Below are 26854 nucleotides of genomic sequence, written 5' to 3'. Positions count from 1 at the left end.
GGTTGTGCCACATTTCCAAGAGGACACTTTTTATTGATTTATATTTGAATAGAAATTGTAATTATTTTCACAGCAATCACACACTGTCAAATTGAATTTAAATCTCAGCCAATTGATTTTTAATCATCAAAGTTAATAATCAGTGATGATTATAGATGATAGATGTGATTAGTGGGGGCCTGGTGGTGGTATAGTGGGAGTGTTGGTGGTGATGTGTGTGTGTGGGGGGGTTGGAGGTCTGGTAAAGGTGGGAGGGGTTGACACAGAGATGTACAGGACAGGACACCCCTCATGCTTGCTCCATAAACCTCACCACATTTTGCTGCCGCAGCTGCTGTGGCGAGTCTGGCACGGACTTCCACACTAATCCGTTTCGCTGTGACAAATACAAGAAAAATAAGAAAACAACGGAATGTTCCCGCTTTCTCTCTCGGCAAGGTCGGTTTCCACAGACGAGTGAAGACACCGCTCATTTACCATGAGCTGTTTGGATGTTATGTACCCAGCCTATGGACATTACGCACCGTACGCATCGACTGCTCCTGCCTTTTTCAACAGCTTACAGGTAGGAAGTGAGCAAGTGTTACCGGGATGTTTCATGTTCAGTATCTGTGGGAAACGTGTGTAGATAAAGTGCAGGAATAACTATTGCGCCACTTTACGCAGCATGTGCGTAAAAGCCAAACACCGCATGGATAATTCGTTATGCGTTTTATACATTTGTAATGTGCTAATCGTTTGATTTATTACAAATACGTGCATTTGCAATGATGCTGTTTGTGTGTGCCAATCACAGAAGTCGCTCTGCACCCACAAAACTGTCGTGTGCGTGTGTCTTGACGCACACGCAAGCGCGCGCATGAGCCAGTGATGCCACACACAGAGAAAAACATTATGCCAAAGTGTCTGAGAAAATCAGCTCCAGAACAGTGTCCTCCTCAACACCTGTCTTAACCCTGTCCCTGCTTCTCCTCAACCCCCCCTCCACACACACACACACACACACACACACACACACACACACACACACACACACACACACACACACACACTGACAGGCTCCCACAGGTCTGAACAGCACTCCTTCTCACTGCCGGGACTTTATGGACACTCCCAGGGGTCCCGAAGGGATGTCTGGGGGCCCAGGCAACGCAGGATCAGCTTCCTCCTCATCTTCGTCCAGCTCTACTTCATCCTCCTACACGCCTGCGGCTTCAAGGCCAGAGGAGGGGAGCAAGGAGAAGCAGGAGGGCCCTGAGGCAGAGTACCTGACTTCCCGCTGCGTCCTCTTCACCTACTACCAGGGAGACATCAGCAGCGTGGTGGACGAACACTTCTCCAGGGCCCTGAGCTCCTACATGGATGGCGAGGGCAAGCGGAGGGGGCCAGAGCAACAGGGCACAGGTATGCCTCATCACCTGCATGAGTTATGACTGACATATGGGTGCACACCTGTGCTTGTGTATGTGTGTTGAGTATTGCAACCCCCTGGTGTTCTCTGAAATCGAAATAACTTTTCATGTTCTAAATTACCCAACAACATTGTGTAGAGCATATTTGGGCTGCTACACTCCATTAAGGGATGAAACGATAGACCTTAATCCACCTAGAAGTCGCAGAAACCTCAGCGAGAGTCACAAGTGGGGGTGCGATAGACAAAAAGACGTTAATTGTTTTGTCATATATTCATTAGCTTTCCCGTCTGAATGTCATTTGACCAGTTAAGCTGATGTAACTACCATGTTTACCACAAACACTCAAGCAAGCCTGATATAAGTTAAGTAAACTGGGTTCAGGCGTCTTTTCTCCTACATCCTCCGCAGTTTCATAACGTGATTTATGGGAGGGCGCCGCTGTTGTCTGTGTGGCATCTTTGCGCTTGCTTTTGAGGCCACACTGGGTGAGCTGACAGTTCTGCAGAGCACAGCAGAGTGTCGGACAGGTGATGTGATCATGTGACAGGACAGAACAGCTTGTTGGAGCTGTTGTCCCTGGAGAGGTCAGGGCACAGGGGTCATGGAAGTCAGGAGCTGCAGGCAATCAAAAGGGACTTAAAAAAGGGGTAAAGACTCAAAGTAAAGCGAGGGAGAGCATGTCGTGAGAACAGTTGTGTGCCGTAATGTTGTTTCAGGCTTGTAGTATAGGCATTACTGCTGCGATTCATCCATCACCTGTTGTGATATTGTAAGATTTCTTAGTTGCAAAAACCATGATCCTATTCCACAATTCTCTGAAAAGCTTCAATTAACACTTAGAATTAACAATATTATTCAATATTCATATTTTTTTCTTTTGTGCTAACTTTCGGTTTGATTGCACAAAAGTAAAAAAAAAAAGCAAAGTATAAGTAAATAAGTGAAGTTGTCAGTTGTCGAATCCTCTAATGGGACACTGCAGATGTCCCCTGGATATCCATGTAGGGTCTACGTCCTGTCTCCCTCTCTCTGCTGTCGCCGTTAGTCTCTTTCCTAGTTCAGTCGGACGTCTTCATTCCGGCACTAACACACACCTTCTGCCTCACAACAGATGCTATGTTTATACACGGCCGTAAGCGCACAGCCTCGCCGGCGTATCCCCTTCAAACATCTCCGCGGCTGCCATTCTGACTCTCCCTCCAGCTCTTGCCCCACAATGGCCGTCTCAGTCGCACACCCGCCTGCCGGCTGGACATATATGCTGCGGTCTGTGTGACGGCGACAGAGGGAAACACTAGCCCCCAGTGTGCCGCGTGGTGTCTCTTTTCAGAGGAATACCTAAATATAAAAGTGTACATCTGAAAACATATAATGGCTCCCTGACATTCTGTCAAGGGCGAGGGGAGAGGGGGCAGGGGGGGGGGGGGGGGGGGGGGGGGGGGGGGGGGCAGAGAAAACAACAGGTGGGGGTGCAGGAGACAGAGGAGCGGGGTGGCGGGCGGTAGCACAAGGGCCGGAGTTGCATGTCTCAGTGTGTGTGTGTGTGTGTGTGTGTGTGTGTGTGTGTGTGTGTGCATGAGTATGTTGTGAGACTTTCAGAAGCAATGGGCTGACATGAGAGTGAGAGATGTCACCACAGCAAGTGATTTAAGGCTCGGGGAGCTTTGGGCTGCCTCCAGGTCCCAGCGTCTGCCTTATATAGAATAGTCGGATATAGGGACGCCTCTCTTTCTCCCTTTCTGTCGGTGTCTGTGTCTGGCTCTCTGTGTCTGTCTCTCTCTCGCTCTCTCTCTCTCTCTCTGTCTGCTAGAACGTTGTTGTGTTTATTTCTGTGTCTTGTTGGGGCTAGGGCTGTGTGACAGTATGATCCAATGGGGAAGATATCTGGGCCAGAGGGTGTTGCAGTCATGTGAGTGACATCTACGCTTTAGCACGGGTTCCTTTTCGTCTCGCGTAGCTCCAGGAGCCTTTTCCTTTTTCCATATAAATCAAACTGCACACAGTCTGTGACCCCCCTCTCTCTCTTTCTCCTTCCCCCGCGTTAGATACCCCTTCACCCAGCAGCCGACGAAGCTTCCCCCCATCCTTCTGGGACAGTAACTACTCCTCGCCACAGAGCCGCTCCCACTGTGAGACGGGAGCACCCTCCTATTCCATGGACCCATACGCATCAGGGTTACACCCGGGCCTGCATCCGCACGCCCACCCTCACCCGCACGCTCACCCTCACTCCCATCCTCACCCGGCAGAGAGCTGGGGATACACCCAAGCGCAGGCCTACGGGCCACCGAGGCCTCTCCACGAACTTTATTCACCCGCGGCTTTAGAGCCTCACTACGGGCCCCTGCTGATGCCCACGGTGAGGCCACCTCACCTCCCGGCCTTGCCGAGCCACTATGAAGTGAGCAAGCTGGAACCTGCCGCCACCTGGCCGAGCCTGCTTCCCCCAGGAGATGTCAGCCAGACGCTGGCACTCAACATGGACGCAGGTACCCACTCAACCCTGTCGAGCTTTTGCAAATAGTGTCGCCAGTTTGTCATCAGAGCAGATATAAAAATCAGAAAACGAAAACACAGACAATCAGTGTTGACAAATGCAAATCAGATTATTTATGGCCACAATAATATGAGGAACAAATGTACTGTATGTGTGTATTTGTATGTGTTGGACATAATGAGAAAATTCAGCAGCTTTTTTCCACTTTTAATTGCTTCAGCACTTTACCCCAGGCACTGACTGGTATTTGCATTACTTAATCAGATACAGAAGAAAACACAACATGCAGCAGCCATTCACACAAACACACACACACACACACACACACACACACACACACACACACACACACACACACACACACACTCCTGCATGTACACATCTGCATTAACTTTCAACCCTTGAAACCCGTGCACAGATGCATACACTTGTGAGGTTGAATAGGTCCTGCCACTGACACTCCCACACGTGTGCAGACACACACACGCTCACAGACACATTCAATACATCATAATCACCACACAAGCTTCCCCCCCCCCCCCCCCATGTCTTTCTAAAACAGGATGTTTGGCAACAGTAGACTCCATGACAACCTGTGTTCTGTTGTACGCCGCAGTCCTCCTCATTGTTTCCTTGTCCTTTTTTCTCAGGCCTCCAGCAGCACAAGAAAGGCAAGGAGCTGTACTGGTTCTAACGAGCCCTTCAGTCACATTGACCAGCCATTACCAGATCCAATTAGTCCCTGGACCTGCTCCGCTATTGAAGCAGCGTGTCCCTTTATCCCCCCTCTCCACCACACACACACACACACACACACACACACACACACACACACACACACACACACACACACACACACACACACACACACACACACACACACACACACACACACACACACACACACACACATACACACTGCATCCCCATCCATCCACCCCCTTCTCTCTGCTCCTGGCCTCCCCTGCCAGTACACAGCCTTGCTCCAGGTCGACGTGTGTGCACCATGGAGATAAAGCAGAGAGAGAGGGAGATAGAGAGAGAGCGAGAGAGAGAGAGCGAGAGACAGAGGGAGAGTGTCGCCGACCACAATCTGTGCCGTTGCATCCTCTCACTCGTCTCTCCACAGCTTCCCCCTCTCCTGCCGCTGCCGGTGCGGCACAGACCTTGGCGAGGTGCGAGCCACGGTGACCTGTTTGGACTGAGAAAGACAGGATCACAACAGACTTTTAACAGAGGAGAGAGAGAAGTGGGGATGAATGAAGGGACAGGGGGATAAATAGCAGGGAGCAGGGATTCCCTCCAACGTCCCTGGTTATCTCTGCCTCATGCTCTTTTGTTGGTACAGTGGCCGTCATCATCCACTTATCTGCATTTGACAAATGCAACATGCAGCGATAAACAGGGCCGGCAATTATGGCGGTTTGTGCTTTGTGACTGTCATCATGATGCCTATTTTTTTTTGGGGTTGTTATTATCTATTTTCGCTCTCCGAAATAAAGTGTTTCTATTTATTGGTGTTCATGTGCATTTCTAAAATGTTTGTTTCGGCCAGTGTTCTGAAATGACTGTGGTTCAGTTTATTGTGTTTTCTAAAGACAGAGGAGCACGAGCATCCTGCGTCGTCGACGGAGCTTCTCATTTATCTAGGAAGGAATCTTGAGCAGAGAATAAAGAGTTCTTTATTTCTCAAAAACATATCAGAAATTTTGGTTCAGTTAAACGAGGAGCTGTTTGCACTGAACACCTCACAGATTGTGCTCTTTCAATTTGATGATGTTGTTCCATTTTAGTTCTTGATTTCTCTGTCATTCTTAGATGTTTTGAATGTGGAATTTCTAAAGGATTGTGACGTGAATAAATATTTTTATGGTACATTGTCGCATCTCCTAACTATTTCCCTGCATGATATTATAAGTAGTATCAGAGCTGGTGCTAATTTAAAGAGCACTGTGCGTGTCGCTGGGCAGACCGGACCCCGGGCCTCCGTGTTACACAGCGACACGTAGAAGTTGCAGAGATTTTAGCCGCTGTGTGAATCCTCGAAGCAGCCAGATGTGATCAAGGATACGTTGAGCGACTGCTCTCATTTAAAAGGCCTTCCATTTGAATTCCTGCTTGCATTCACACTTTGTCACCTATAAAGTGGGAACGAGTGCTGAATGCCAGCAATGTGCAACCAGAGAAGAAGCCAGCCATCCCAGCTATGCACCAAATGTTGCTGTGTTATTGATCCGATAATAAGATTATGCACTGAGGTATGCCGGCCTGAGCCACTGTCACAATTTAGTGGCTGTTATGTGTGACCCCCGCTAGAGAGCAGCCAACTATGTGATTGGCTCTAAGCTGAGGAAACATGAAGAGTAATGAAATTAGAAGAGTTTACCGGGGATAGCGTTCCTCTCAGTTTCCCATGCCAAGCATCTTAGTGCCTTTTTCACACTGGCATTGTCACTGGGGCCAAGGGTTTCCTTTTCACACTGGATCCTCCAGGATCGACTCCATAGTTAGGACGCACCCGCAGCTATTGTCAGATTATGTTACTTAGCTGTCAATGGCCCTGACATAGCAATTACTGCATTAACCAGAATACAGTGACAGTTTGTGTTGAGGACATTACAGAGATGCTGGATATTACAGAGATATGAGTGGAATGATTCTGCTTCTTAAATCAATTAGTGGACGAAATTCTGTAGCTTATTCTATTACTGGCACACAATTAAATGTATGAGACCTGAGTTGACCAATGAACAGAAATACTGCATAAGCAGGAAAATGCTGCCCTCTCCTGGTGTGTTTGTAACACTGCAAAAAATGAAAAAAGGTTACTTCATGGTGAGGGGTGACAAGATAGACTTCCACTGTAGTTTATTTCTAACGTTGCAGTTTTCAGAGAAAATTAATAGATTGAGTCTTGTGAGTGAAGTCTTGAAATGTGTGTTACCTGTGAAGTGCGCTGATGTGCGTGTTGTGATTTATTTGATGGAAAGGTCGGACCAAGAATGTGATCTGTGTTTATTATGAAAAAAACAAAGTGAAAAATAAATCCTATGGTCTTTTTTTTTTTTTTTACATATGTGCAGCCCCTATACAAATTAAATATCAGAATTAGATAAACCTATAATTCTACAACTTTCTTTTTTTCCCTTACTTTATTGCAGGTATTGCCTTACAAGTATTCAGACTTTAAGGTTCAATCGTTCCTGCAGCATTTAGCTTTAAATTTTTGCAGGTTACAAATTAAATTATATATATAACAAAGAAAACATTCATTTTTTCAACAGGATTTTTTCATCCTAGGTCCCAACAGTATATATGTATAAACATATATACTGTATGTATTCGGGTCCCTCACTCACATTCAAAATGTCTGTGGTTGATCTGGTGACCCTTTGGAGCAACCTGACCCCTAGGTTGGGAACCATTGATATATAAATGAAATATTATATAAAGTAAACGAACGAGCTCCACATTGACCAGCTACAACAGGAAGGCTATCTAATATGTAATAAAAGTGGCAATTTTTGATACAGTAAGTTCAACACTTTGTTGATAACACTACTATAATTTTACTTGAGTAGGATTTAGAATATTTGGACTTTTACTTGTGATATGTATGTATTTTTTCTTATGTGTTTTTGTGGTATTGGTTGTTCTACTGAAAGGATACAAGTACTTATTCAACTATTGTTGAACTGCTTGAGTCTTTTGCTTTTTATTTGCAAATTTGAAAGTTATACAGCATTAAAATAATTACAAACAGATATGATACATCAATTTGTTTTGTGTCTATTGCTTTTAAATGCAGCCAAACTATTATGTGTTCTTTTCAAATAGGGCAGACCCAGAGTCTGTGCACACACAGAGTAAGTGTACACTGAACTCTTTATCTGCAGAAGACTAACAAACTGGCAGGAGCATGAGATGAGTGGTAAATGAGTTCAATGACATCTTTAAACTTGTGTCTTTGAGTCATTATGGTCTGAGGTCACGTCAAAAGCCTCGTGACAGTCACACAGATGACAAATCCATCCTCTTATTGCGTTTATTTTAGGAAATAAAACTATCTAAACCTAAATCTTTAAAACCAAATTGAAACTAAAACTAGAAAATTCCTCTCGAGAAATTTTGAAAGGCTGCCTAGTGGTTGCTGCCGGCTCGAGAGAGACACCTGCAACTATCTGGGGGGGTTATTTTGAAAATCCAGCCTCCTTTTGGGGTTCCTGGTATCATCATGCAACTATCTGGGGGGGTTTATTTAAAAAATCCAGGCTTCTTTCGGTTTACTGGTAACTTCCTGTAACTATCTGGGGGGGGTTATTTTGAAAATCCAGGCTCCTTTCGGGTTTCCAGTAAGTTCCTGTAACTATCTGGGGGGGTAGAAGACAATGCACAGAGGAGCTAAAAATAACTTCATTTTGAAACTGATCATTAGGTGGCGCTATCAACATCACTAAATACAGACGAATAGATCTGTTCATCGAATTTTTTTATATGGATAACTTTTAATCAGAAAGTCTCTAACATTAAAAGCAGTAAATGAGCAAAATAAAATGTTTGCCCTCGCTTGGTTTTGAACCCATGACCTCTCAGCATCTTAAATCACTGAGATAAACACATTGATGAAACAACTGTGAAAGTTGTTTATTTAAAGAGTTCAAAAGTCCCCCCCTGTCCCACGCTCTTCCCACCTGTGTACGTGAAGAGCAGATCTGAGCTCTGGCACTGTCCCTGAACAAATGGCTGTGGTTCAAAAACTTGAAGTCATATCTATGAAATAAAGAATCCCAAGACAATGCCGAACCCACAGATAAGTTTTCCTATGTTTTGATAGAAAAATCATGTATGACAACCTCCATTTGTGGCTTTGAGAGCAGTTTTAGCAGTTTTAGTCTTTTTCTCACTCTTGCTCTTTTGGGCGAGAGACCTTTACCCCCATTCAAAGTTTTTGGGTGGTTTTCCACATTCTTTGAGCGAACCTTTTGACAAAAGTCTTAGAAAAGTCACAGCACACCATTCGACGCATGTTTTGATATCACTCTTGTGTATGTGTGACAAAAACTGCATGAGGAGTAGCGGGACTAATTTCATATGGAAGAAGAAGAATAAGTCGTATAAAAATAAGTATACAGAATAGTAATATGTCTGCAATGCATTGCTAGGCACCCATTATAAATCCCTCACTACCTGGGGGAAAATTCTCAGTTTGTTTGCTCAATCTTCTTTCCGTCTTTTTTAATCGCTAAATAGCATTTGAATTTTATGTTACTGACAATATCGCGTTGGGTAAAATTTGCAGAACAGATCAACTCTTTACGGGCAAAGTTGTAAACAGGAAGTGTGTGTGGAAACAGAAAGGAAGTTTTGAAGAACAGTCAGTGGGAACTGATATGAATCATGAATGAAATTACAGTAAATCAAATGTATGAATCAGAAATGTGAATGCAGTTGTGTGTGTAATATATGTATAAGAATATTACTGCCACAAAATAAAAAATATTCATCTCTAAAATCTTAAGTCAAATGTAGAAGTGTCTCCTCTCTAAAAGCTTTTCAGAATATTTGATTAGCATTTATTTGTACCGTTTCTTTTTGTTATAGTCATTTTTACTGCTTTATCTCTAATGAGGCCAATATCGTTTTAGTCAACTGCCTTGGATGGTTTTCAATTTTTAGTTTTTAAGGTCAGTCACATAACAAATTGATCATTCCAGTAAATCTATTAAACAAACTCGTGGGTGAGTGTGTGTAAATGTGACTTTTAGACCAATGCCCTTTTGTAGGAGTGACTCATAAAACACAAATCAGCATCTTTATTTTTTTTTAAATTGGCACTGGGTTGGCCCAATCACATCTTTAAACACCGTCTCCTCTGCCAATAGATTATTCAGCTAAATCTTACACACTGCACATTTAACCAAAAAACAAAGGATGTGTCAGACACGTTGCTTTAATCCCTCAACACAAGAAAACAGATGAAAATATAACTAGATTGCATCTTGGCCACCTTGGCACATGCAAGGCAGGAGGTGTACCCACAATTAAAATGCTCATAACTCGGTGAACACATTATTCCCTCATTCCCTATTTCAATGATTGACTCTGACTTTTCTTCTGTCTGACTTAATGAGCTGCTGACAGTCTCACTTTTTCTCTCTCTGACTTTATGAGCCGCTAAAAACCACCTGACTGGATGCACTACGAAGTTATAACCATATGGCTATACAGGGGTGTAGCACGACATTCTGGGCCTCATACACAAACACTCGGTGGGCCACCTTCCTCTCTCTATACATGATGTCCCTCACACATACTTAATTTTATTATTATAATTTTCTTTTACAAATTATTTTTCTCTCTTAGGTTGTGACACGCACTGATATATTTTGCTGCTTCTTGGACACTGGTACTATTACCCAAGCAGATGTTTGCATTTTGGACTGGTCAGGCGGGAGGTCACGAACCCCCCCACCCACACCCAGATTCCCCCCCACACCCAACCACCCACCCACCCACTATGGCACCCCTGTGGCCATATAAGAGTGGCCCTCTGCCACAGTCCTGCATCACTTGCAGGTGGTTGTACTGCAAACTTCACTTTGCAAATCTGTATCAGAGAGTTCAGTCTCAACTCTTTGCTTTTTCTTCGTGGGTCAGGATGAAGCTGCTGTTGGTTGTTGCTGCTGCTCTGGCCGTGGCCAGCTGTGCCAACGACTCCTCGGTAGACTCGGACTTCCACGCCTGGAAACTCAAGTTTGGTGAGGCAGTGTTAACGCTTCTTTTATCAAATAGAGTATATGTTGACATTTTATCAATAAGGCTAACTGACTTTTCAGGCCAAAAAATTGATGCTGATATTTGGAGAGACCTTTTGCTCAGATACACTCGACCCAAAATCTAAATCTCCAAAATGATTCAAATGTTTGTGTCTGAAATTTTATTTGTCAGCTAATGAACTATCTCTTGAAAAATTATAATTTTTCTCGATTCTCCGTCCTCTGATTTTTTTCCGTCTCTGGTTGGCAGAAAGATCCTACAACTCTTCATCAGAGGAGGCCGAGCACATGCAAATCTGGCTCAGAAACCGTGAAGTGGTGCTGGCGCACAATGCCAAGGCCGATCAGGGCAACTCCTCCTACCGACTTGGCATGACCTACTTTGCTGACCTGGTATGATATGTCCCTGAATTTGTGTACTAAACAACACCAGTGTAATTTTGTTGCAGTGAGATTATGACAAAACTGTGATCAACATTTTGGATAAAGTAACTCTCTGAACTTTTGTCCTTCCTCACCAGGAACATGAGGAGTTCACACGAAGGCTCTCTCGAGGCTGCCTGAGCTTTTTCAATGCTTCTAGGTCTTGCCGGGGCTCCACCTTCCTGCGGATGCTTAATCTCCCCAATCTGCCTGAAAGTGTGGACTGGAGGGAAAAGGGCTACGTCACTCCCGTCAAGGATCAAGGGGCCTGTGGCTCCTGCTGGGCCTTCAGTGCAGTATGTAAAACCCAACTTGCCACCTGTTTCTACAACATACTCTCTGTCACCAACAGAAACAAACTCACCTGCATCACACACACTGCTTCTAAAATTACTGGACTTCCCACATCCAAAATAACAGACCTGAGCTACAGAGCCATTGCATGAACAGCACTCACCAACATTTAAATGGTGAAGGGCCCAATTCAGCAGGAGCTTCATACCCTCTGTCATTGCAGCAATACAGGACACTACACTTGTACATGTTTGATGTTGCATGTCATGTTTTGTGCAAGCGGTGGGTTGCCTCTGCAGTAATGTGTCCTTCTGTGTTGATTGTACTGAAATAATTTCCCCCAAGGGACAATAAAGTCCAAGTCTTCTGTCCCAGTAACTCAAATGTTTTTTGTCACAATTATATTTCACTCTCTTCCAGACTGGTTCGCTGGAGGGTCAGCACTTCAGGAAGACAGGGAAGCTGGTTTCCCTGAGTGAGCAGCAGCTGGTGGACTGCTCTGGTAAATATGACAATTCGGGCTGCAATGGAGGCTTAATGGACAATGCCTTCAATTACATCAAGGACAACGGAGGTATAACCACCATGGACTCCTACCCATATGAGGCTAAGGTAAACAGAAAACTTCTATGTGTATATTACTTACATCATTTGAATGCAGCTACTGCATACGGTCTCAAACAACATTTGCCATTGTCATGCGAAGAAAAAAAAAAAAAAAAGGAATTGGAGAGATGTGCAATACTGCCATCTTGTGGACTAAACCTTTTGAACAACTAAACTCTGGCTGGCTCTCAGTACAAAGTCTTCATTGACCGTTTGAAACGTTCTCTCATTTGCACCCATGAAGTGTCAACATGGAAAATCAAATAGATTTGCTCTCATTTCTTTTACTTTTGCCATTTGCCACATTTTGTAGTATTTTTATCTGCAGTCTTTGATTTTATATGACCTTGTATTAATTTGCTTCTTGTCATTGATGTTCTATATTGTTGTTATTATTTGTCCTCTTTTTTAAGCACTTTGTATTGCCTATTTTTAAATGTGCTACATAAATAAAGTTATTAATATTATTATAATGTTGTCTCTGAATCAGGACAAAGAATGCCGTTTCGACCCTGACACCATCGCTGCCACATGCACCGGCTACAAAGATATAACACAAAATGATGAAGACAGCCTAAAGGAGGCTGTGTATGCCATTGGTCCCATTTCTGTGGGCATCAATGCTGCTTCGGATTCTTTCCAGTTATATGAATCAGGTCCATACAACATCCTTTTCAAACTCTGGAAGAAATGTGAAAACTATTTATTTATCATACAAGCTAATTTGACTAATGTATGCGTATTTCAAGGAGTGTATGATGAGCCGGGTTGCAGCGCAGATTTGGACCACGGTGTACTCATTGTGGGTTACGGCACTGAAGATGGCAAAGACTATTGGCTGGTCAAAAATAGGTTGGTACACAAATATATTGAACTGTGGGCTCCTCTCCTGCATGTTACAACTGTTACAGCTGAGACAGTAAGCTCAACTAAAATGTGGTGAATCTCAGCCAAGATGGTTTTTAGCCTCTTTTCACTGCTTCACTATTTTTTTTGTTTTTGTAGCTGGGGTGAAACCTGGGGAGACGAGGGATACATCAAGATGAGAAGGAACAGTGGGAACCAGTGTGGCATCGCTTCTGCAGCCAGCTACCCCCTGGTCTGAGAAGGTGAGGTCATGAGCCCTCCTACTCTCTTCTGTCTTTCTCTTTGCTATTTAAATGAAACGTGTAGGTGTGTGTACACAGATATACCTGAAAGTGTGTGTATGTGTGTTTGTACTGGGCACTAACTGGTTGTTGTTTATTGTATTTACAGGACTTTCTTCTGCGACACATCATGTACTTTAGTTTCCTTAAGAAGCTGAGTTATCACTCGACTGTTGTTGACTTTTGGACTGAGAGTCTCTGTACCGTGGTGTACTTTTAATTCAATTACTTCTTTTAAAATTGAGATTGTAAAGAAATGTAAAGAAATAAAAGCTTTTACTTGAAAAGATACTTGTGATGTTGTTCCTTTAATTGTCTGTTCATATATCAAAGAGGTTTCGCTGATATTCTTACTTGTACATGTTGCCTGGAGGTATTTGACCAACACTGTTTTTTTATCCCTTTAGCTCAGAGTTTTCACAATTTAAGGCGCCGTGACCTCCTCTTTTACATTTACAGAAACTGTGTAAAGAAGTGAAACTGTCTATTACTGACAAACTGTGTACCCTATTTGTATAATTTCTAAATGATTCATGAATATGCAAACTCCTCAAGAATCCCAGTACACAAAACTTCAGCTCCCCACACAGTGAACGTACTAAACCGTTTGCCCTGAGTCGAGGCTTATGTGTTCAAGGAAGTGAAATCATATTTACATAGCACCTTTCTAAACCGAGCTTACAGAGTCTGTGCTCTGTGCACACATATATAAAAAGGCTTTTTAATGTTACAGATATACTTTACTCATAGTTTCCTGAATGTGTGCACATCAAGTTGGTGGAAAACGTCTCTTGAAGAAAAGTTGTGCATTTATGGAAAGCATATTTTTAAAAACTGATTTCACCCTCATGTCTCAAAGCTCTTTATCATATCTGCGTTTGATGCTTATGTCAGTTAGGACTAAAAACAAAAAAATACAGTAAATCAAATGTAGGGAATCAGAAATGTGAATGCGGTTGGGTGTGTATTATATGTTTATGAACATTACTGAATGACAAACTCATTCTTTTGCCACAGAACAAAAAAAGCATATCTCAATATTCGTCAAAGTCAATAGAACTTCAGTCAAATGTGGAGGTGACTTCTTTTTAAAAGCTTTTGAGAATATTTGATTTATACTGTTTCTAATCGTTTTGTTTTAGTCATTTTAAGTTTGTTTTACTTCTTTTTTTGTTAAGCCCTTTGTATTATTTGCAAGTTTTTAACATAATTAATAAAAATGGTATATAAATGAAATGTATTGTTATTGTTATTATCATAAAGGGAGAGTGGGTGGCACAATTTCCAATAACACATGATCATTCAGGTAAATCCCTTGAACAAACACTCAGTGAGTGGGTGTAATGTGCCACTGACATTTCTGAGAAATTGAAACACACTCCACCTTGAGTGTCATAATTTCAAGAGTAAGGTTTCAACAAGGCGGAAATTAGTACATGTGTCATTGTTGCTGTGTGTTTTGGCTTTGTTCTTTGAGAGAATTCCCCATCCCTACGTGACCGGACATTTTCGCACAAACAGACAAGACTGTGCTGCTTCTTTATGTGGCTGTAAGATTCCAAGGGAAGTGAGATCATAATGCTGATGTTCCTCGTTTTGGTTAGGTTGAAAAATACATTTACCAGAAAACTGGCATCATGCGGACACAACACATGACTTTGTCATTCCCTGTTTCAATGATTGACTCTTCCCCTTTTTTCTTTCTCACTTAATGAGCTGCTGACAATCTCACTTTTCTCTCTCTGACTTTATGAGCCGCATAAAGACAACCCCACCTGACTGGACGCACTGCAACTCATAAACATACACAGCTGTATATAAGAGTGTCGCTCTGGTTTGGCCCTGCATCACCTGGTGGTTGTACCTTAGACTTCACCGTACAAATCGACATAAGGGCAGGTAAGAACACACACACACACACACACACACACACACACACACACACACACACACACACACACACACACACACACACACACACACACACACACACACACACACACACACACAGGCATACTTCCTGTACTGCTGGTGCACTGCTGCTGCAAAGAAAGAAAGACTTTAAAGATAAACATAAGAAGGAGTTTGTGGGAGGAATGAAACTGAGATTCATTGAAACCAGGAAATAAAGCTGATTCTGTGCTGGAGTAGACAGGAAACGTTTTTTTTAGAGAGTTCAGTCTCAACTTCAAGTCACATTGGACTTTGTCGCTCAGGATGAAGCTGCTGTTGGTTGCTGTCGCTGCTCTGGCCGTGGCCAGCTGTGCCAGCGTGTCCCTGGAAGACCTGGAGTTCCACGCCTGGAAACTGAAGTTTGGTGAGTCAGTGTTAACTCTTCTCAGACTGTTTTATCTTATTGTCAAATATAGAAGATGTTCCGTCGTCTGAAGAGATTTTGTCTATAAAGCCTACATACTTTATAGGCCTTATGATGTAAGACTTAAATTTAGAGAAACGTGTGCTCAGTTGCACTTAAAGGGATAGTTCACCCCAAAAATGAAAATTCACTCATTATCTACTCAGCACTATGCTGATGGACGAGTGTGCGAAGTGTTTGAGTCCACAAAACACGTTTGGAGTTTCAGGGGTAAACAGCGTATTTGAAGTATTTAGCGACCATTTCTTCAAACGTAAAAAAAAACCTCGTCCTCCTCCACACTGCTCCTGTGGTGTCATCCAAGTGACTCGAAACAGCATCATTTACAACCTGTTTTTAGTCTAAATGTCCTCTGATTTTTTCCGTCTCTGGTTGGCAGGAAGATCTTACAACTCTCCATCAGAGGAGACTCACCGCATGCAAATCTGGCTCCAAAACCGCAAACTGGTACTGGTGCACAATATCATGGCCGATCAGGGCATCAAATCCTACCGCCTTGGCATGAACTACTTTGCTGACCTGGTATGATACATGGCTGTTTATCGCGCCATTTGTTGACTTTTTACACAAAACACATTGTCCTTTTTGCAGCAGCAGCCACAGCAAGATCATGACAACACCGTTATTGACATTATGGTAAGAACGGCTCTCTATTTTTGTCCCTCCTCCCCAGGAAAATGAGGAGTACAAGCGCTTGATTTCTCAGGGCTGCCTGGGCTCCTTTAACGCTTCTCTGCCTCGTGGTGGCTCCACCTTCCTGCGGTTGCCTGAAGTCACTGAACTGCCAAAAAACGTCGACTGGAGGGACAAGGGCTACGTCACTGACGTCAAGGACCAGAAGGAGTGTGGCTCCTGCTGGGCCTTCAGTGCAGTATGTAAAACCTTTTTTTTTTTGCTGTTCCAGTAACACAGATGATTTGTTTTTCTGGTCTCAAATGAACTTCACCCTCTTCCAGACGGGTTCGCTGGAGGGTCAGAACTTCAGGAAGATAGGGAAGATGGTGTCCCTGAGTGAGCAGCAGCTGGTGGACTGCTCTGGTAACTATGGCAACGAGGGCTGCAATGGAGGCTTAATGGACAATGCCTTCCGTTACATCCAGGTCAACGGAGGTATAGACACAGAGGACTCCTACCCGTATGAGGCTGAGGTAACAAAAAACTCTGGTTTGGTTGAAATAACAATGTGCATTCAATGTGGATGTAAGTCACTTTATTTGAATGCAGCTACTGTAAACAATCCAAAACAGCCATTTGTCATTATTGATCTAAGAAGACAGAGTAGAAGTGAGTTGAGAATGTGTTTTTTGTTTTATGTGAGAGATACTGCCACCTTGTGGACACAACGTTTTAAACAACTAAACCCTGGCAGGCTCTCAGGTCAAAGTCTACAAGAACTATTCAATACCTCTTGGGTTTGATGTGTCAACATTGTAAAACTAATATGGTAATTGTTTGTCTCTATTACTTAAGTTTCTTTTGTGCTTTCCTTTTTGCCGTTACTTTTAAAGATACTACACAATTTATCTGCTTTCTATGACTTTAAAAGTATTAATGTTTGTTTTGGAAATGTGCCACATAAATAAGGTTATTCATAATATTATAATGGTGTCTCTGAATTAGGACGGACAGTGCCGTTACAACCCTGCCACCATCGGTGCCAAATGCTCCGGCTTTGTTGATATAAAACAAGGTGATGAAGACGCCCTGAAGGAGGCCTTGGCCACCATTGGACCCGTGTCTGTGGCCATCGATGCTTCTCATGAGTCTTTCCAGTTTTATGAATCAGGTCCATACAACATCCTTGTAAGAAATATGAAAAACTATGTACTTACCAATCTACGAGCCTGACTAATGTGTGTGTGTTTCCAGGAGTTTATGATGAGCCGGATTGCAGCAGCACAGAATTGGACCACGGTGTTCTCGCTGTGGGATACGGCAGTGACGGCGAACATGACTATTGGCTGGTCAAGAACAGGTAGATACACATATTGAAATGTCGGCTCAGCCAGGATGACATCAGCTTCTTAAATCAATACTTAATTACTGCAATCACTTTTATGAGTATATCAGTGTTTTTAAATTCGTTATGCTGTTGTTTTTCGACAATGATTCAGTTCTATATAAAGCAGCTGAATATGGTCGGTGATGTGTGTTTGTGTAGCTGGGGTCTATCCTGGGGAGACAAGGGATACATCATGATGACCAGGAACAAACACAACCAGTGTGGCATCGCTACTGCATCCAGCTACCCCCTGGTCTGAGAAGGTGAGGTCTTGATCCTTCCTACCCTCGTCTGTGAAACACACAGATAAACCTGAAACTGTGTGGTTGGGTGTTTTTACTGTGCACTAACTGCTGGTTGTTTATTGTACTTGCAGGTCTTTCATCTGTGTCACATAATTCACTTTAATTTCATAAAGAAGCCGACTTATCACTTGAATGATGTTTTTCCTGTTTGAACTGTACCCTGGTGCAATTTTAATAGAATGACTTTGATTGTAAATAAATGTGAAGAAATAAATGTTTTTTCTGTCAGAGAAAAAAAATTCAAACCTTTGTGTGTTTGTTGCTTTTTTTTTATTGTCCTTTCATCCATCACTGTGGCTTCGCTGATATTCTGGGACTTGTAAATAGTGCAGTGTTATTTGGCCATTAAAGTTTGCCTCCGCGACACAAAGGCAAGGCTGCCAGAGGATGATAAACTAAGAATAATAATAAATTTAGTTAATGTATTACTTGTTGGCTGGAGGTGTTTTGACAACCTTTAGCTCAGAGTTTCTCGATCACATTTTAATGACCTCATACAGTTATTAATTTGCCCTGTGAATATATCTGCAATGGATCATGGTTATTATTTCCATACGCTTTGTTGCATTAGATCAATATAATGTGAACGTATAAGAAATTCAATTTGTTTATTTAATATGACTAAAAGCGTACAATCACAGCAGTGGTAGGACTGATAATCTGTGTTCTTGGGTTTATGAGTAGAAAAATATCTTTAGCTGCATGAAGCATATGTGCATGTATGCAAACCACAACAGGTGCCCATACTGGCTGTGCAGTTGTCTGTGGCTTGTTGCTGCAGTAGTATGCAAATGTACATTATCAATCTTGCAGCTGGTGCAAAGAAATGATTGTGTTTCAGAGAAAAAGGTACGACAAGGTTGAAGTAGGGACACCCCCTCGCTCATCTGGTAGCGAGTGCAGCCCACATGTGCAGGCTGGAGTCCTCCTACACATGTGGAAACATCTGCACTATTCACGCACTGTTCTGTCAATAAAGACGATCAAAAATAAAAAATGAATGAATAAATGAAAAAGTTTATAGGTAAAGCGCTTATTATGTGATTTGCTTTATTTATTTTGGACTTTTCTTTTTTTCTTTTTCTCTGTCTAATCTCACAAATTTGTCTCTGTACGTATGATTTTTCACCCTAATTTATTTAGCTGGATTCTCATGTTTTTATATTGTTGTTACAATATAAAGACTAGCGGTTTGTTGGTCATTTAGTTCTCATCTTGTCCATATGCTATGTGCCTTTGTTTTTGTCTGCGCATAAACTTCTGTATTTGTTATCTGTATGATTTCTGACATCAAACTGCCAGGGACTGCGGATGAAAACCAGCCTTTACGGCTAAATCTGGCACATTTACATTTTGGACCCAAGTACGCATGTTAATTAATGTGCATCGTCTGACCCCTTTAAAATAAATAAACACATAGGCAAAGGTCAACATAAACAGTGTAAGAAATTAAATGTATATATAGCTTTAGCTTTGCACTGTAAACTCACGATACGATTTGCCCCGAGTCAAGGCTTATGTGTTAAAGCAAGTAAGTAAATTCATATTGCGCCTTTCGGAACCGGGCATGCAAAGTGCTTATACTCTGCTCTGTGCACACATATATTAAAACTGTTTTTAATGGTACACATATACTTTATTCATACATATTTTCATGAATGTGGGACATCAAGTTGGGTGAAATCTTTGCTTGACTTACAGATGTATCTACATTTTAAAGAAAAGATTCCTTTTTTGGGGGGAAAATTCATTTTATCCATAAGTCTCATCATATCTGCCTTCGATGCTTGTACCAGTTTAAACTAGAAACACAAAGGCAATGGGCAGGAAGTTTCAGAAGTGGAAAATACATTTTAGGAAAAGTATTATCTCCTCCTTGCTGCTTTCTGCTGTCTTTGTAGTTTGTGTTGGATTGGATGGCTTTTCCTTTCTTTTTTTAATCTTCCCTGACACAGTTTTACTTTCTGTCGCATTCTGTGGTTTGTGAAAGGTTATCTCAGATTCATTCCTCACATGCAGGTACAGGTTCGCAGAGTAAGCAGAGGTACAAGTGAAAGGAGATCTGACAGGCAAATAGGAACATGAGACAAAATGGCAGAGGCAGAGAGAGTCTGAAATTATAAACTCTTGACTGATGCGGTAAAAAAATAAATAATGATTATATGGATTTTAGAGAAATATCTCGGCAGGCAGTATTTTGACCTCTATTACTGTCAAAATATTTTACAGTCTGACTTTTTAGCTGTCAAGAACATCCGCTCATCACATCTACCCAGCCTGAAACTTGATCCAGCCAATCCTTGATAATCGGTGTCCATATACACTGTGATTATGACACTGCAGAACAGCAGAAATGAAAGAAATCTATTTTTTTTATCTTCGTCTTTCAAAACCAACGGAGGGAATATTAAAATGTTTTATCATGTACAATACAAATCTGGGATTTGAGACTACTTCAAATGCATTATACTCATTCGATGAGCCAGTGTTACGTTGTTATTGCTGCAAACTATAAAGTTGTTGATTCCCATCCTTACTGTAATTTGACCTTTTCTATCTATAGCACAAAGATGAACACAAAGCTATAGATCGTGTTTGTTCCATCCTCTTGTGTCTTGGTTTGGTCAGTCACTTTAATTCTGTTGCAGTTCAGTAACAGTAACCATCATGTAGTTTTCTTTTAGGGCCCAGTTTATGTATATGTATATATATATATATATATATATATATATATATATGTCCCTATTTGTCATCCCCATCAACAAGGAGGTTATGTGATGTTTGCTTTTTAGTTTGTATGCTTGTTTGTAAGCTTGTTGATAAGATAACACAGAAAACTACTGAGCGGATTACTCTGAATCTACTACCAGGTGGAAGAATGCCGTGTGGGTGAGGGAAGAACCGGTAAAATGTTGGTGTGGATCCGGATCAGAGGGAGGATACAGTGACTTTAATCACTTTTTCGTTCTTCTCACTTTTCTGATAAACAAACACTCACCTTTTTTCATCTCCACTCCTGTTTGGATGGATGGATGGATTCCCCTGGTTTTCATAGACTGCTTTTCTTTTCCTCCGCAGCTCTGGCCTCGCTCACTCCTTCCACACACAGTGTCCCTGTTCAGCTGTACAACATCCTTGTCACCCTTATTGAGGACACTGATTAGCTTCAACCTAAGTTGGCGTTGTAACATTGTTTCCAGGGTAACACACACATATATGGGCCAGATTTGCAATACTCACACCAAAATGTGTGTAATCCCATAATAGAATCCGAGCTTCTTTCAACCTTAATTTGTAATGCTTAAGGCTTTTGCATGTAATCCAGCTAAACAGCAGTACTTAAGTCATTATTCTTACATCTCCATTGAACCTCGAGGCAGTGGAAGGTTGTTTCACTCATCTGTAATCCATGAAGTCAGCTATAAATAAATCTACAATGCTCGAAATTATTTGGGCTCACTTATCATGGGCTCTTCAGTTTTACAGCGCGTAAGACAAAAGAAGTTAAGGACCAGATGATGCTGCATTTAGGATCTGCCTTTAAACATATTTATATATAATGTTCTCTAATTTCTATAAAAAATAACTTCGACTTTGCTAATAAAAGTTGCCGGGGAGAAAATAACTGTTAGGCGGATGACATCTGTTTTAAATCATTCACAAAAAGTTGCTCTAAATGTAATCAACCCCGTAACACTCGGCGCTTGTAATTCGCCCATTCTAAATGTCACATTAGGTCTGGTTGTGATAACATTTGACGGGAGGTGGAGAAACACCGAGCCGGGGATACAGTGAGGGGGAGAGCGTATTAGGGATTTAATCAGCCTGTGTGACACAAAATGTGACCTCGACGTCTTACTTTTTTCCACCCTGAGCAGCAGCAGCAGCAGCAGCAGCAGCAGCAGCAGCAGCAGCAGAGAAGTGCTGTGTGGAGGCAAACAGGCTAAGTCAACTTAATTGAAAGAGAGATTTAAATTATCTTTTGTCAGGCGAGTCTTGTAACAGAAGACCTGAAAAAACAACAACAACAAAAAAACATCCCCGCCATTTTTTTTTATCAGCAAAACACTATGACATGTGTTCAGCCAATTAGGCCTGAATGATTGTTATCCAGTGACGTTATCGTCATCATCTCCTTGGTTGTATGTGAGTTTATTTCTTTGAGAGTATGAAGGAGGCCATTAGAAAGTGGAAATGATGAAAAATCTCCCAGACGGAGACAAAGGGAGACGGGGGGGGAGGATGGGGAAGAGGTGAGGCAAATTAATTGGTTTTGCTAAATCCTCCTCAAACAGCAGAAGCCAATGTGGTTCCACAAAAGGCCATTACCAGTAATCAATTTAAATCTCTTTTACCCTTCCCAAGGAAACCAATTAGGCAATTTAATTAGGCTTTTTTGATTCGCAGCATAGCCGCGGCACACGGGTGGATCGTCCAATTCGCTTCCTGCGGAGAAGGACAAGTGAAAACACTGGGAGGTGTTGCTGGAACAAACAAAGCTATTGATATGAGGCCGGCTGAGGGATCCGGGGGATGAGTGAGGAGGAGATGCGGGGAGCACGGCAGGATTCATGAATCTGGATTTTTTGGTTAAGAGAAAACACTAACAACCTGCTGCGTCTGTTCGACTCTGCCTCTATAATTAAAGTTTAGTTCAAGCTGCAGCTTTTGGCCAAATCTACATCTTAAGTTTAGCTTCCCAGTAAATGTGACTCCGCATTTTGAGCAGCTGATCACTCATTGCTGGAGGTTTTTGTCTGGAGAGGCTCTTTTTTTTTTTATTATCACCACGAGATGGCAGCACTTGACTGCTGATGATAAAGTCAGAAGTCCGAGGCGTTGTGGCCTGGAAGTCATGCAAAGCTCGGGTTCAAAGTCAAATGTACTGCTTTGATTCACATGTCCCTGGAATGCACATGCAACACACACACATGCAAACATCTATGTGTCCACACACACACACAGACACACACACACACACACACTGCATTTCCCTGCACCAGTGAATCCATTACAGTGTAACAATGCACAAGGCGCACACTGAATGTCTGCTTAATCAACAATGTCACCGCACAATTTCAGTATATTGGCTGTTGGGTTGGTACGGAGGAAAGTGTCAGTCAGCCGTGTCTCCCATCATAACGAACAAACAGCCGCTCCTATGGGGATACAGACGTGGGCCGTGTTTCTGCGCCTATGTGTTATCCCTCCATCTCCCATCACCCTCTCTGTCTGCGTGCATGTGTGCAGCTCCTTGTGTGGTATGTGTGTGTGTGTGTGTGTGTGTGTGTGTGTGTGTGTGTGTGTTTGTGTGTGGAAATTGGATGTCAACCGGTTTGTCATCGTAATGGGGAACACGTGTGATTGTGACAGACAGAAGTTCTGGATGACCGCACACACTACAGATGCACGCATGCTCACTCACACGCACACACACACACACATTGGTCTAAGACACATGTAGGGTGTGAACATGTGAACCGAAGCATAACTTTATGGAAAAATGGCTTAAACAAATAAGTAGGTGCATAAACACTTCTAAAGTGAACCCACAGTGGAGGCTAATCCCTTCTCACCCTCCATCTTGCTGTTTTAAATCTTCCCTTCATTATCTTTATCCCCCCCTTTTTTCTTTTCCTACTCATTTCATCGCTCCATCCTGCCCTAGCCAGCTGCATTTCTTGGACAGGGCTCCTGGCTGCGGTCTGAGGGAGGCGAGTGAAGCTAACCGTTTGAGAAAAACAGCTCTGGCAAGGCCAATTACACCCAGACAAAGCACTTTGCATGTTATTGTGTTAGGGATTCATGCTTGATTGACTGAATGGGTTCTAATGAGGCTGGGGAACGACGTGCAGGAAAGGAAGAAACACTCCTATGTCTCCCTGATGGATTGATTCACCCGCACGCCGCACGTACACAAACACATGCAGGTGCAAACACACTATTCGCCCATGGTGCACACTTACTTAGAGGTGAGCAATTACGGTACATTGCAATGCACGTGGGAGAATTCTTACAGTGAAGATACAGCCAAATCAACACGAAGGCAAACGACTGCTTTCCCAGGCTGCAGCGGTAAAGTATGTGTGCATCAGTGAGTGTGCGGCACACAAAGAGGAAAGGTACTGCCTCTGCAGATGTGCCTATGTGAGGCTTCACTCCCACTGGCATCCTTTTATAGTATCACTTCACTAGGTAGAGTTTGATATAGCAACAGATGGAATTGGTAAAGCCTACAGCAGTCATAAAAAAAAAAAAAAGTCAGACATTATTCTTGTTGGGCCTGTAAAACAGACGCTGGTTTTTATTTCTGTGTTGTGTTGTACGCCCGGCTGCGACTCCACCAACTTTCACATCTTTGAAGTCTTTTTGTTCTCCGCCTCAGCGGGATGGAAGTTGAAACGGGTATTAGTAGCCACGGGCGAATGAAAATAACAAATGCCAAGTGTGACGTGCGCAAGATCACTGTCAACAGAGTACAAATTGAAAATGAAATTAGCTGGTAACCCCGGACCAGGCTATGAATGTTAAAAGGCAGGTATGAGCTGCATGTTGGGAGGGAGACAGGGAGAGAGGTGCACCAGCATACAAATGACTAATCCTTCATTTTCTAAACACACATCTTTAATAGTCAATGAACTGATAGTGTCAGCATATATATCATATGCTGATTTCATTTGATGTGATAGATACTTGAGATACCCAGAGTGTGGAGATACCCTCCTCTTTCTTTACTTCCTCTTCGTTCTCTTGCTTTCACAACTCCACCTGCTCATCTCCTCGTCTCCCGCATCCATCTCATTCATCATTTCTCGTTGCCCCTCCCCTCCCTCTCAGCTCTCTCCCCTCCCCCTCACCCATCTCCCCCGCCGTACCGGGGTCAGGTTGAGGGGTCAATTGCCCGGGCGCACCACCGAGCTTGCTCTTGAAGGGGAAGCCATGTATCTGTCTTCTCCGTCCTATATTCGTGTTTTATGTCGCCTGACAACTCGCCTCACTTTCACCTGCAGTAACCAACTCAATGCACGTACATGTGTGTGCATGAGTTTCCTCCCTGCACCCATGCGTGCTTGCATGTGTGGATGTATGTATCTCTGTGTCCTTTACCTGCCCCTGTCACCCACCCTTGTGTATTTGCCCCTTTATCTCTCTTCCTCTCCAGCACTCTCCACCTTGCCTGTCCATTTTCCTTGTCTGCCCTCCCTCCTCCATCGATAAGCAGTACTAATAAGGCAATTAAAGCCTAATTAAAGAACTCTTCAGGGAGACGGAAGGTCCCAGGCAACTTCATGAAGGTAAAGGGAACGGTGTGTTTACTCATGTCCGCCGTAAACTCCGTCTCACCCTCTCCTGACCACCACCACAAAGTTTTCAAAAAAGTACAGAGATAATGAAAACCCCGAGGAGGTGTGCACACACAATCTCACCATGTTTATATATTTGACTAAATTTCCAGATTTCTTCCCGTACTTTTAGTTGTGTCAAGAAACGGGGCAACACAAGGTAACTTGCTAATTTGTTCTGCTTCAAGTGTATTTATCCAACCAGCGTCAGCCCACTCGTTGTCAAATTTGCCAGCGCAGATCAAAGGGCCCTGTGCGGCGTGTCAGCCAGGTTACCTCTGCTTGGCGTTCTGAATCAAAGTCACGGATTAAGACGAAGAGAGGGAGGGGATGGGGATAGTGTGTGTGAGTGTGTGTGTGAGGGGTGTTCAAGGACACGCAGCCTAAACTCTTTGGGGTTTGAGCAGCTCGTCACGAAGGGTCTTCGCTGGATCTATCTGGATCTTTTTACACATACATCCCGAAGCTTCTCTTACATCCCGATGCATGCGATCGCTGTGTGCACTTGTAGTCTGAAACAAAATCTTTACCCCTGATTTAGAAGGCACTTACAATGCATTAGCCTTGTGGTAATTACTAGAAACTCAATTAGAAGAAAACCGCTGAAGACCAGGACCAAACTGGAGGGCTTAAGCTGCAACGCTGGTAAATGGATTTGGAGTTAATTTAGTGAGTCAGAGGGTGAAACAGCCATCAGTGATGTTTTAAGCTGCAGCGAGCAACCTGAGCGCTCAGGGCTCTGTACCGTAGGCTGATCTCCTCTGTAGTCTGCTTTCAATTGGCATTCAGCTTCACTTTGGTTGGAGTGTTACAATTAAATTGCTCTGGGAACTTATTTTCCCTGCCTGTACAGACACACATGCATGTTCGTGCACGTGACAATACTTCATCCAACTTTTCTTTATCTGTAGTCTATATCGTGTCTGTGATGTTTACACCGGTGTTATATATTTTATTCATGGGACCTTGTATGTTCTCCAAAAAGCCTCTGGGCATGATTATGACCTTAAGCAGTGCCTGTCTGTTTCGATTGAATATCTGTATTCACCTTTTATATACTGTCTTCTCCTGTAGTGTGTTTTTGTGTCGATTTGTGCAACCAATTTAAGACTACACATTTCTTCTCGACACCAATATCTGAATACTTCAGACCCACACCATATTGACTAATATTGTTTATTCTTTTAAATATTAAACATACAGTACATTTCTTATAGAGATCGCATAAATTTGGATATATATATGCACAGATATGTACCGTGCACACCATTACAGTTAAAAATATCGGCATGCAGTATATAATCAATGCATCTCATAAATTATAATTGGCTCGTAATACTTCCCAGGCTGATGGTTTGTTGAGTATCTCTTGGTTTCGATGGTAACCTCACACACATCGTACCTATTAGGACAGTAATACACGGCAAGCTGGTGAGTGGTAGCACATGTTGGACTCTGCCATCGAAATCCAGGGAGAGAGGAGCGAGCAGATGGACTGCACCTTGCAGAAAGTGTGGGTGGTAAAGTCAGCATGTCCCTTTATGTGTACTTGTGAATGCTCCTATTGGCGCCAGCGTGTGTTGGCGCGTGTGTGTTCACAAAGGTGGTGCAGGATCTTGGCTTTTGCCTTGGAGTTAGTGTGTGTGTGTGTGTGTGTGTGTGTGTGTG

At 42.8% G+C, this 26854-nt stretch overlaps 2 protein-coding genes across 2 annotated transcripts; both read left to right on the top strand.

Moving 5' to 3' along the window:
• Positions 1-290: 290 nt before the first annotated feature.
• vgll2b (vestigial-like family member 2b) lies at positions 291-4767 on the top strand. Its single transcript, XM_034575528.1, has 4 exons — positions 291-565; positions 1059-1404; positions 3461-3904; positions 4563-4767. The coding sequence occupies exons 1-4, from the start codon at positions 479-481 to the stop codon at positions 4604-4606; spliced, it is 921 nt and encodes a 306-aa protein (XP_034431419.1). The 5' UTR covers positions 291-478; the 3' UTR covers positions 4607-4767.
• A 5684-nt stretch (positions 4768-10451) lies between these two features.
• On the top strand, positions 10452-18060 carry ctsl.1 (cathepsin L.1). Its single transcript, XM_034577059.1, has 16 exons — positions 10452-10670; positions 10939-11081; positions 11210-11407; positions 11826-12017; positions 12502-12667; positions 12761-12863; positions 13017-13114; positions 14962-15058; positions 15376-15476; positions 15916-16058; positions 16210-16407; positions 16493-16684; positions 17157-17322; positions 17406-17511; positions 17698-17801; positions 17915-18060. The coding sequence occupies exons 1-15, from the start codon at positions 10571-10573 to the stop codon at positions 17795-17797; spliced, it is 2103 nt and encodes a 700-aa protein (XP_034432950.1). The 5' UTR covers positions 10452-10570; the 3' UTR covers positions 17798-17801; positions 17915-18060.
• The last annotated feature ends 8794 nt before the right edge of the window (positions 18061-26854 follow it).

The sequence above is a fragment of the Hippoglossus hippoglossus genome, chromosome 22 (genome assembly GCF_009819705.1).
Source record: "Hippoglossus hippoglossus isolate fHipHip1 chromosome 22, fHipHip1.pri, whole genome shotgun sequence".
NCBI lineage: Eukaryota > Metazoa > Chordata > Actinopteri > Pleuronectiformes > Pleuronectidae > Hippoglossus > Hippoglossus hippoglossus.
This window is presented reverse-complemented; position numbering and strand designations above follow the sequence as displayed.